At 45.9% G+C, this 11,882-nt stretch overlaps 1 protein-coding gene across 1 annotated transcript in view; it reads right to left on the bottom strand.

The window, feature by feature from the left end:
* si:ch211-45c16.2 (mitogen-activated protein kinase kinase kinase 13) overlaps positions 1-11,882 on the bottom strand; it is a 98,402-nt gene that overhangs the window by 8,197 nt on the left and 78,323 nt on the right. The window contains 9 exon segments of the mRNA XM_055152966.1: positions 3,002-3,293; positions 3,392-3,459; positions 3,959-4,676; positions 4,766-4,909; positions 6,560-6,676; positions 9,164-9,273; positions 9,511-9,558; positions 9,561-9,627; positions 11,138-11,296. Coding sequence (XP_055008941.1) covers positions 3,002-3,293; positions 3,392-3,459; positions 3,959-4,676; positions 4,766-4,909; positions 6,560-6,676; positions 9,164-9,273; positions 9,511-9,558; positions 9,561-9,627; positions 11,138-11,296 — 1,723 coding nt within the window.

Genomic DNA, 11,882 nt, shown 5'->3' with positions numbered 1-11,882 from the left:
TCATTATTCGTTTCACATTGTAGTTCTTCTTCTTCACTTGCCGCTTGATCGGTCCGTCGGAAAATAGAGTCCCGCGGTCATTTCCGTTGTGGCTTTTTTTTTGGTTTGTTGTGGCTTTTTGTCGTGTTGTCACATTTGTATTTGTTGCGGCGTTTGCGTTTGTTGTGACCCCTCTCGGCTTCCGTACTAGGGCTGGCGTCACGACGTCACGTGGGCGGTAAAAACAAAGAAGTGCAGCACCGTGTCTGAAGTTGCAGCAGCCGATTTCGAGCCGAGGAACATGGCAAACTTGAAAGTCGTAAGTATTTCTAGTGCCGCTGTTTCCCCTTTGTCTCTGGTTTGTTTAAACTGTTTTCCGCAATATCGTCACATGACCGATGTCACGAACCCAGAGAATCAGGAAGGAGCAAATCACAGTGACGCGGTTCAACAAGGACACGACTTGAGCTCCTACATCAGAGTATCAACGTTTTCAGGCGTCCACACAGTCAAGGATCAGATCTGTACGAACATGAATTCGTAGGAGCTGCAGGCACCAGATCGTTCCGTCTCCGGATCCGTTTTCCATCGGATTAGTGTGAACGAACACTGCATCCACAACGAAAACAACTCGAATACGAACTAGTAAGACAGATGTTTCAATATGGATTTTTTCAGACGATATTCATACACTCAGAATCTGAGGGAAAGTCAACTAACTGCAGGTTGAACACATCCATGGAGGAACCGTTCAATCAATGGTAAAGGTTCTTTCTGTCTTCAGTTTTATACTGTTAAATATAATAGTTTTTGACAGACAGGAGCTTTACACGTTTCAGCTCCTTCAGTGTCTGACAGAAAGAATTTATATTTAACAACCAAACCGTTCATTTTAATGTAGACCAGCTGCTTCAACAACTACAAGAGCAGCCAAATACTGACAGAGACATGGAAAAGAAGAAAGTGGTTCAACCGACTCAACTTGAATAAACAGCCAAGAATGCCAATAGCTACATGCTACCATACTCGCACCACCTGCTGTACTTCAACCTCAGCAGACCAGTCTGGAGTAACACTACGTCAACAACATCTGCTGAGGCTCAAAATGACTCAACTTGAATTAGATGTGCTTAAAATACACAGATTCCACCAGAATGTGGAGAAAGTGTTCAGATCAGGACCACCACAGCTGAAGACGTTTACCTACTAGTGCTAGAAGAAGGTAACCAGGCTGGTGCCATCTAGTGCCTCCACTCAATTTCATTTCTCTCCACGGACTAGATCAGGAATCAGAATACACTAGACGGTTCGCAAAAACCCCAGAAGTGTGAGTTCAGGCACCAGCCAATCAGAGAAGAGCCAGATATTCAGTGTCGGCAACGATTCCCGAGATCGATTAAAGCCGGAACAAAAAGAATGTTTGGTGAATTTTATCAAGGGGAAAGACGTTATTGTTCTTCTTCCTACAGGATTTGGAGCATTACATACGTCATGACCAAACAGCAGCGATTGGTTAAATTTAAAAAGTACCCGCCTACTGAGAGAGGACGAATCCTAATGCTGCGAGGTCACACGGTTTCTACAAAGTGAAACCGGTTGATGAATCAGTCTAATAATGCTCACTCTTGTACACTGCGCACCTTTGGCACAACTACAAGAAAAAGAGTTTGACATTGGCCTATGACGACTCTTTGAGAATCTTCCTGAAGCTGCCGAGGTTCTGTAGACCACTGAAATGTTTGTAAACTGTGGTGTGAGACTCTGTGTCGTCACGATCAGATGTTGTATTTATTTATATATTTATGTGTAGAGCCAAGAATCTGAGCAATCAAATCATTGAAGCTTTAGTGTGTCTTGTGACGAGCTCTGTCAGATTCTCCTCTGAGCTGTGGAGACACTGGAGCTTTTGTCTGTAAACATTATAACACTGCACTGGGGCCCGGTCAAGCAGAAGTAAACAGCAAGGCCAGAAATTCAAGTTAATGCATCTGATATAAAAATGTATTGAACAGATACATATGTACTCTAGTTTATGAAACTGTTGACCTTTTTTCTGTACCATTTTTGGTTCTAAAGTTCCATCCGTTTTAAACAGACCATGTATGAAACATGGAACAAAAATTATTTCCCAAATTTCAAAGACCTGAAAATCATGTAAATAAATGGATGTATTTCATCATATCTTGTGTTATTCCATCTTTGAACTGTTAATGAAGGTACAGGATTTTTTTTTTTTTATGTATTTAAAATGATAAAAATGTTCTTGGAAGGACTGACATATTTTATAGAAATAATTTATTTCATTTTGAAGTAATATTAAAGTTTTCAGAAGAAAAAAGCCACAAATGATGTAAAATCCTGCACCTTCTACTTGTTTGTACAATTTTCCCTCCGTTACTTTTCCCTCCGTTACCATGACCTTTCTTAATAAAAAATCTCATGAGTCAAAAAGTAAGAGGTTTTTCAACCTAATCTTGTACCATATGGTAGAAAACTATATGAAGTAAATATTCAAACCAGTTTGTTAAGGATATGTAAGTGAGAACCAAGAGTTATCACTGTTTGGATTTATTGACCAAAAAGTGCTGCATATTTCATTCCCTCCGTTACCAACATGAGTTTTTAAATTTTTTGTCAGCAACTTGAAAGAATCTCACAGGTTTAACTTGACCCTGTTGGAGTGTAACTCTTTCCTACATTCTGATACTTTACTTATTTCAATAGTTCCTCTAGTTTCTGAATAAGAGACATTTGAATGTCAAAAATCTGACCCTGTTTCCCTCCGTTAACACTTGACCGAACCCACTGTATTTAACTTTTTATTCTTACTATTTTCTTTTTAACTTCTTTCTTATTTACTATGAACCCCAGATATTACGTGTTCTTAATAAAGACTGAATTGAATTGAATAATAAGAAGGGCCAATGATTATGAAAACATTTTTGCTGCCTAGAAAATCTCCAGCAGTGAGTCACACAGGACTCACACAGTCTGACACACACACACTCAGCAGAGCTCTGACCTCGTAGCTGTGTTCGTCTGAGCAGAGTTTGCCCAGAGAGATCTGCGTCTTGACCCTGCGGACGGCGCACTCTTTGTCGGACAGACCGTCAGACTGCGTGGAGATGTCGATGGGGATGTCGGGGGTGTGGGACAGCAGCTCGTCCAGGTGCTCCTCCTGACTGGCGCTGAGCCTCTCCAGGGGCCCGCTGTGGGAGTGCTCGCTGGTGTTCCCCTCCTCCCCGTCAGACACAGACAGGTTCTCCGAGCTGAACGTGGAGTACGACTGGAAGCTGCTCATACAGCGGTGAGGCCTGGAGGACACACACACACGGGCGTCAGATGAGACTTAACGGTCCAGAAAAATACCACGACCAAAGTAATAAGATAATAAGATGTGAGTGAGTTTTACCTCTGTCGCCGTGGAAACTCCACCTCACTGTCCACCTCTCCTTCCTCTTCTTCTGAAGAGTCGTCGCCCTGAGACACAGACACAGGGTCAGACAGGAACATACAGGGAGAAAATGGTTTTAGATCACGTTTATACAGGGAAAGGTTTTCATTCCACCCGCGGTCACTTCCGTTGTGGCTTTTTAATGTGTTGTGGCTTTTGTATTTGTTGCGGCGTTTGCATTAAAATAGAGTCCCCGCGGTCATTTCCGTGGTGGCTTTTTTTGGTTTGTTGTGGCTTTTTGTTGTGTTGTCGCATTTGTTGTTGCGGCGTTTGCGTTTGTTGTGACCCTCTCGGTGTCTGTACTGTCTGCTCCGTGTGTGTTTGTGTGTTCTGCGGGTGGTGCGGCTTTGTAATTTACTGAAGTCGTACTGGGACACCTCAGTGGATTCGTGTATGGGGCGCTCTGAATTGACGTTTTTTGATGCGTTTGGAGGCTTACGAGCGCGTCAAACAGCCCGTAAAATACGGCAAGTAACATGTTGCATATATTAGAGCTGGTGAAAGTTTAAAGTTGGAGACATGTACCTTCCTGAGTGGTCTGATGGTGCGGGGCAGGGGGGTGGGCACCGGGCTGGAGGGTTTGAACCCCTCCGGATGCCCTCCCACAGGCCTGTCCTCTGCCTCTGAGCCCGCGTCTGTGGTGGGCGCCGCCGGGGCCGGGGTGCCGTCCTGGGGGTAGGTGGGGACGTCCAGGAGGTTGGAGGAGGGCGGGGGGACCTGGCACCGCTGGCAACCGGGGAAGGGGTGCGCCTGGCAGGGACACAGAGACCCGGCCCCCGCGCTCGGGTTGGAGCCCGTAGACGGGGTCCTCTGGCGCGTCTGTGCGTCCACCGCCGTGGAGATGAGGTCGGGATTGGACCCTGACACGCGGCGCTGCATGTGGTCGCTCTGCGGGCTCCGGAGCGCCGCCGCGGGGCCGAAGTAGCGCAGGTTGTTGGCACAGTTAACGACCGCTTCCTCTCGGCCACGCAGAGGGAGGAAGGGCCCGTCGCGTCCCTCTCTGTGGGGCTCCTGGAGCGGGTGCAAAGGGTCGTGAGCGGGGTCCTCCAGGGGCCCCGCGTTGGGTCTGAGGGCCCCGGGGAAGTCGCTGTGGCTGCCTTTGCTGTTGGCGCGGCGGTGGCGAGGCTTGCTCCTGTAGCGGGACTTTCCTGGGGGAGTGGAGACTTTGGGGCTGGCCGACAGAGGAGAGGGGGCGGGGAGCGGGTCCAGGCTGGGGATGCCCTCAGAGCGCAGCAGGTCCGGCCTAAAACACAACACACAAACATACAACGTTCATGTTTGAATCACAAAACTCTTCAATCGTCAAACAATCGTCCTCTAAACCTCCTGCACCTCTTAGTCTGGGGCAGTCCGGGCTTGTGGGACAGGCTGCTCTTCTTCTTGATGAGTTTCTCCACAGCGTTGGGCCTCACGATGGGTCGGACCAGGTGACGCTTGTACGAGCCCGGGTACTTCTTCTCCACCGCCTGCTCTCGCCTGGAGCAGCACAAATACTCAGTCATCCATTTTAAAGAGGACAAAACTACATGAGAAAATTGAACGGTATCTACTGTTCTGGGAAAATATGTACCATATTTTTCGGACTATAAGTCACACTTTTTCATGGTATTGGTGGTTCTGTGACTTATATATTAAAATGTTCACACTAACAGCCACGAGAGGCTCTAGACTTGTGTATCAATTTTCTGCGCATGTCTCCTGCAGAAAGAGCCTCTGTCCTGCTGCAAGTCGTGAAATATGCATCAAAAAATGGTAATCGAGCAGCAGAAAGAAAGTTTGGAGTGAGTGGGGATGGAGAACACAGCTTCACGGCAACTGAGAGGATGCACCATGCAAATTTCACTGAATGGATCGACAAACCATGGAAAAAAAAAGTGTGACTTATATTCCAAAGAATACGGTAATTTCACAACCTCAGTGATTCCCACACAGTTAAACTATGTTAATGTAAACACACGAGTCTGGTCATCTGGATCTAAACTGTGCAGGGTCTCTGTCTGTGTCGTCACAATCCTGGGAATGAAACTTTCCTGAAGTCACTGGATGGATGGACAAAGTCTGGACTTCAGTGACACCGAAACCATCCTGTCGAGATTCAAAAAGGCCCAAATAATTCTAAAAATTAATAAATCTAATAATTCTCCTCTGGAGGTCGAGGCAGAGTTGCTCAGAATTGACACTGCAAATTCAATGGAATCAGTGGATTTAGTGATTTGGAGTGAGATGGAGAGTTTGGTTAAACTTGTTCTGTTGTTTTGTTATAGTTTATCTGAAGAACTGTTCATATGTGACGTTAACAGTCTGTTGTTCTTCTCTTCTATTGTTTTTACTACAACTTGACTTTACACAGGAAATGTCTGCTCCTGATCTCTCATTTTAGAAAAATATATTTTTCCCAAAAAGTGCGACTAATGGCTACGTTCAGACTGCAGGGCTTAATACTCAATTCCGATTTTTTTGTGAAATCCGATGTTTTTGCGAGGTCGTTCACATTTCCAATTAAATGCAACTTGTCTGTGACTCCAGTGTGAACATTAAACGGCCCGAAAGTGTCCCACATGTGACACTGGAGACACGAGCACGAGCGTGCTCTGTGTTTACGGAAGTTGTCCAAACATGGACGCAGCATCGAGCACCTGGAGATTTTACAGTTCCGGTTTCCGCCTGCTTCAGCACAGAACAGTGACATTTGTGTCTTGTTGATAACGTGTAGGTGGATGAATGCACTTTGGCCGTTCACACTGAAGTCACATGTCAAAAGATCAGATATGTATCAGTTTCATGAGGAAAAATCCAAGTGGCCTGGGTCACATTTGAAAAAATCAGATCTGTGTCGTTCAGACTGACATTAAAAGATCGGATACAGGAACATACAAACCAAAAAATCGGATTTGGGTCACTTCAGGCTGCAGTCTGAACGCAGCCTTATAGTCCGGTGCAACATTTTTTTCTTCTTCATTATGCATTTATTGGTTGGTGCAACTTATACTCCGGAGCGACTTACAGTCCTAAAAATACAGTAACTGTAATGTACTGTAGTATTTTATTTAATTGTATTTATTCATTTGTCTTTTTTAATTAAGCATCTTTAGTGCAACTTTAATTATAAAAGAGTGAGAGTCTTACTTCATGAGCTCCTTCTCGCGCACCTCCAGCTGCAGCATGATGGCGCTCAGCTCCATGTACAGGTTGTTGGCTCGCTCCAGTTTCCTCTCGTAGTGCTCCCGGATGTCCAGAGCGTGTCTAACACACAAAACACACAAAACACACACAAAACACACACACAAAACACACACAAAACACACACGAGGGACAGTCAGAATGAGGGAAACGCATCGAGATCGTCTGTATTCAGTATCAGCAGGAGCGTGTGCAAAATTATTGTTGCACTGGTGGTTTTCAGATTCTAAAATGTGCTGACGTCAGACTCCCAGACGGGGGCAAGAAGCAGATTTTCCTATTGATCACTTTGTACGTTGCCAAGAAATATCCAGAAGGTAAATGCACAAATGCTGAACCTGAACATTTCTATTAGTGACTCACTGTATTTTGACACAAATCTGCATTTTAACAAGATTTATTTCAGCTGCTCCCCCGTCTGTGTTGAATATTCTTGGCTTACAGAACGAAACTCAGCAATAGTCACAACTTAAAAGCCACTACAATGTTAAAATAAAAATAAAATCCAGCTTTATCTGTAATTTACTTATTTTTTAAAAGAGATTCAATCATTTCTAATAAGTTTTTTAAAGGAGAGGTCTACAGTCAGTCCTCTGTGGTTCAGTCTTGGTTTAGCACGGCTTGGCTCCTGTTTTGGTCCTGGTTTGGTTCCGGTTTAGTCCTAATTTAGTCCTGGACACAGCTAGAGGCTAGAGCGTGTCCGTCCCGGTTTAGACCTGGTTTAGTCCAGGTTTAGTCCAGGTTTAATTCGGTTTTAGTCTTGCATCAGTCCTGATTCCGTCCTGGAGTAGTGCTGTTAGTCCCAGGTTAAGTTCTAGTTCAGTCCCGGTTCAGTCCCGGTTCAGTCCCGGTTCAGTCCCGGTCCAGTCTCGGTCCAGTCTCGGTCCAGTCTCGGTCCAGTCCTGGTCCAGTCTCCGGTTTTCTCCTGGTTTTCTGCTGGTCTCCTGTCAAGTGATCAGGACTGAGACCAGGACCAGACCTGGACCAGACCAGAACTGAGACCAGGACTGAGACCTGAGTCCTGTTTTAGTCCTGGTTCAGTCTTGGTTTAGTCCTGGTTTCGTCCTGGATTAGTCTTCGTTCAGGCCTCGTTCAGTCCCGATTTAGTCCTGGTTCAGTTCCGATTTACTCTTACTTAAGTCCTCGTTCAGTCCCAGTTAAGTCTTGGTTCAGTCCTGGTTTTCCCCTGGTTTAGTCCGCGTTCACTCCTGGTTCCATTTTAGTCCTGATTCCGTCCTGGAGTAGTGCTGTTAGTCCCGGTTAAGTTCTAGTTTAGTCCCGGTTCAGTCCTGGTTCAGTCCCGGTTCACTTGGTTCAATCTTGGTTCAGACATGGACTGTCAGGTGGTCAGGACTGAGACCAGGACCAGACCTGGACCAGACCAGAACTGAGACCAGGACTGAGACCTGAGTCCTGTTTTAGTCCTAGTTCAGTATTGGTTTAGTCCTGTTTTCGTCCTGGTTTAGTCCTCGCTCAGTCCCCATTTAGTCCTGGTTCAGTTCCAATTTACTCTTACTTAAGTCCTCGTTCAGTCCCAGTTAAGTCTTGGTTCAGTCCCGGTTTTCCCCTGGTTTAGTCCGCGTTCACTCCTGGTTCCATTTTAGTCCTGGTTCAGTCCCGGTTCAGTTCCGATTTACTCCTACTTAAGTCCTTGTTCAGTCCCAGTTTTATCCCGGTTCAGTCCTCATTCAGTCTTGGTTCTATCCCGGTTCTAGCTTGGTTCAGTCCTGGTTCAGTCCTGGTTCAGTCCTGGTTCTATCCCGGTTCTAGCTTGGTTCAGTCCTGGTTCAGTCCTGGTTCAGTCCTGGTTTACCCCTGGATTAGTCCTCATTCAGTCTTGGTTCAGTCCCGGGTCTATCCTGGTTTAGTCCTCGTTCAGTCCTGGTTCAGTCCTGGTTCAGTCCTGGTTCAGTCCTGGTTCAGTCTGGTTCTAGCTTGGTTCAGTCCTGGTTCAGTCCTGGTTTACCCCTGGATTAGTCCTCATTCAGTCTTGGTTAGTCCTCGCTCAGTCCCCATTTAGTCCTGGCTCAGTTCCAATTTACTCTTACTTAAGTCCTCGTTCAGTCCCAGTTAAGTCTTGGTTCAGTCCCAATTTTCCCCTGGTTTAGTCCGCGTTCACTCCTGGTTCCATTTTAGTCCTGGTTCAGTCCCGGTTAACTCTTGGATCAATCCTAGTTCAGTCCTGGTTTACTCCTGGATTAGTCTTTGTTCAGTCCTGATTTACTCCTGGTTCAGTCCCGGTTCAGTTCCGATTTACTCCTACTTAAGTCCTTGTTCAGTCCCAGTTCTATCCCGGTTCAGTCCTCATTCAGTCTTGGTTCTCTCCCGGTTCTAGCTTGGTTCAGTCCTGGTTCAGTCCTGGTTCAGTCCTGGTTTACCCCTGGATTAGTCCTCATTCAGTCTTGGTTCAGTCCCGGGTCTATCCTGGTTTAGTCCTCGTTCAGTCCTGGTTTAGTCCTGGTTTTCTACTGGTTCAGTACTCATTCAGTCCTGGTCCAGTCCTGGTCCAGTCCTGATTCAGTCCCGGTCCAGTCCCGTTAGTCTCCTGACCTGAGTTCGTCTCTGCGTCGGCGGATCAGCTCCTCGTCGAGTCTGTGGATACACGTGCCCTCACTCTTGATCTTCTCAAAGTGCTTCTTCACCTCCTCCCTCCACGCTCCCTGAAAAAAAAAAAAAAAAAAAAAAAAGCATTTTAAAGGTGCACTGTGTAACTTTTCTAATGGAGGAACCTCTCCCTACTTGTCTCCATGTTCCTAACCCTCACATTAAACATTTCCATCTAGTTTTTATTCATGACAGGTGTTTCTTTTGCTCAAAAATACAACCATTCCTTCTGTGAATTGGGACGCCTCTCCACAGATCTGACCTCCAGGACCGGTATTCGCCCAGATACTGACCTGAGACTTGAAGTAGGTCTCCTGAGGGGTCCCGAGAACATCAGAACATCTGCTGAGGCGATGTCCAGGTGCAGGAGGATCTGTCTGAACGACGGTCGGTTCCTCGGCTTCCCTTGCCTAAAAACACAAAAACCAAAAGTACAACACTGATACTGAGGTTTAGTCCAGGTCCAGTCCAGGTTTAGTACTGGTTCATCTGTGGTTCAGTCCTGGTTTAGTCCTGTTTTAGTCCTGGTTTAATGCTCTTTTAGTCCTAGTTCAGTCCTGGTTTAGCACTGCTTGGATCCCATTTTAGTCCTGATCTTAGTCCTGTTTTAGTCCTGGTTTAGTCCTGGTTTAATTCCATTTTAGTCTTGCTTCTGTCCTGATTCCAATCTGGAGTAGTCCTGTTTTAGTCCTTAGTTTTAATTCTGTTTGAGTCCTGGCTCAGTCCTGGCTCAGTCCTAGTTTAATCCTGGTTCAGTCCTGGTTTAGCCCGGGTTCAGTCCCGGCTCAGTCCTGGTTCAATCCTGTTCTGAGTCTTGGTTTAGTCCTGTTTTAGTCCTGGTTCAATCCAGGGTCAGTCCAGAGTCAGTCCAGGGTCAGTCCAGGGTCAGTCCAGGGTCAGTCCTGTTTTAGCCCTGGTTAATCCTGGTTTAGACCTGGTTTATCCCTGGTTCGGTTCTGATTCAGTTCATGTTCAGTCCTAGTTCAATTCTGTTTAAGTCTCATTTTAATCCTATTTGAGTTCTGGCTCAGTCCTGTTTGAGTCCTGGTTCAGGCCTGGTTTAATTCTGTTTTAGTCCAATTTTAATCCTGTTTGAGTCTTCTTTTAGTCCTGTTTGAGTCTTCTTTTAGTCCTGGTTTAGTCCTGGTTTAGTCCTGTTTGAGTCCTGTTCGAGTCCTGTCCGAGTCCTGTCCTGGTGTAGTCCTGCTTCAGTCCTGCTTCAGTCCTGGTTTAATTCAGTTTTAGTCCAATTTTAATCCTGTTTGAGTCTTCTTTTACTCCTGTTCAGTCCTGGTTCAGTCCTGTTTCAGTCCTGGTTCAGTCCTGGTTCAGTCCTGTTTCAGTCCTGGTTCAGTCCTGTTTGAGTCCTGGTTCAGGCCTGGTTTAATTCTGTTTTAGTCCAATTTTAATCCTGTTTGAGTCTTCTTTTAGTCCTGGTTTAGTCCTGTTCGAGTCCTGTTGAGTCCTGTGTAGTCCTGCTTCAGTCCTGGTTTAATTCAGTTTTAGTCCAATTTTAGTCCTGTTTGAGTCTTCTTTTAGTCCTGGTTTAGTCCTGGTTTAGTCCTGTTAGTCCTGGTTCAGTCCTGTTCGAGTCCTCAGTCCTGTTCAGTCCTGTCCGAGTCCTGGTTTAGTCCTGGTTTAGTCCTGTTTGAGTCCTGTTCGAGTCCTGTCCGAGTCCTGGTGTAGTCCTGCTTCAGTCCTGGTTTAATTCAGTTTTAGTCCAATTTTAATCCTGTTTGAGTCTTCTTTTACTCCTGTTCAGTCCTGGTCAGTCCTGGTTCAGTCAGTCCTGGTTAGTCCTGTTTCAGTCCTGGTTTCAGTCCGTTCAGTCCTGTTCTGGTCCTGTCAGTCCTAGTCCTTCAGTCCCGGTTCTGGTCCTGGTTCAGTCCTGTTTGAGTCCCGGTTCCGGTCGGCGCTCACCAGGTCTGCTTCATGAGGATCTTGAAGCCGTCGGGGCAGGTGGAGGGGACGGGCAGGTGGAGGCTGTTGCTGCCCACTCCCCAGATGATGGCCGAGGAGTCCACGTCTTTGTACGGGATCTCCCCTGTGAGCAGCTCCCACAGCACCACCCCGAAAGACCTGCGCCGGCCACCAGGGGGAGACACTCACACACGGCTCTACACACAACCTTTACCCACACATAAGTCCAGCCCATTTTTATTTAGAGGAACGTTTCTATTTCTATTTCTATTTCAAATTCCATAAATACGACTCATCCATGTGCCCGGATACGAGGTAAAATATTCAAATAAAGTGATTAACAAGTTCAAACAAACTAAACAAATTCTGGGACAGGAAGCTGAAATTGTCGACATAAAATTAGGGATGTAACCATAACCGAAATATCGTCGAAAGTCTCACAATAACATCGTGGACCATCACAATATATCGAATTACGAGTGTCTTTTGCTTAAATGAAGAGTTATGTTATGTTATGTAATAGTTAAAGAAAAAGACAGAGGGAACTACATAGACCATGATCCTTTGCTCCATTTCAGTGCAGGCGACAAGAAGAAATAACAGTTCTAACACTTTTAAAGGTTGTATAGAGGATTTTTTTAAAGGGAAGAGAAATACAGCGACAGTCCTTGTGCGCGTTCAGAATCACTGTTGAAGTTTCCTGTCTAGAAGTAATTCAGCGACCGACGCGTCAGTTTTTAGACCC

Source organism: Boleophthalmus pectinirostris, unplaced genomic scaffold (assembly GCF_026225935.1).
Source record: "Boleophthalmus pectinirostris isolate CB_2022bp ecotype Guang Dong unplaced genomic scaffold, ASM2622593v1 HiC_scaffold_1, whole genome shotgun sequence".
Classification (NCBI taxonomy): Eukaryota; Metazoa; Chordata; class Actinopteri; order Gobiiformes; family Gobiidae; genus Boleophthalmus; species Boleophthalmus pectinirostris.
Note: the sequence above shows the minus strand (reverse complement) of the source record. Positions and strands in the feature narration are given on the sequence as shown.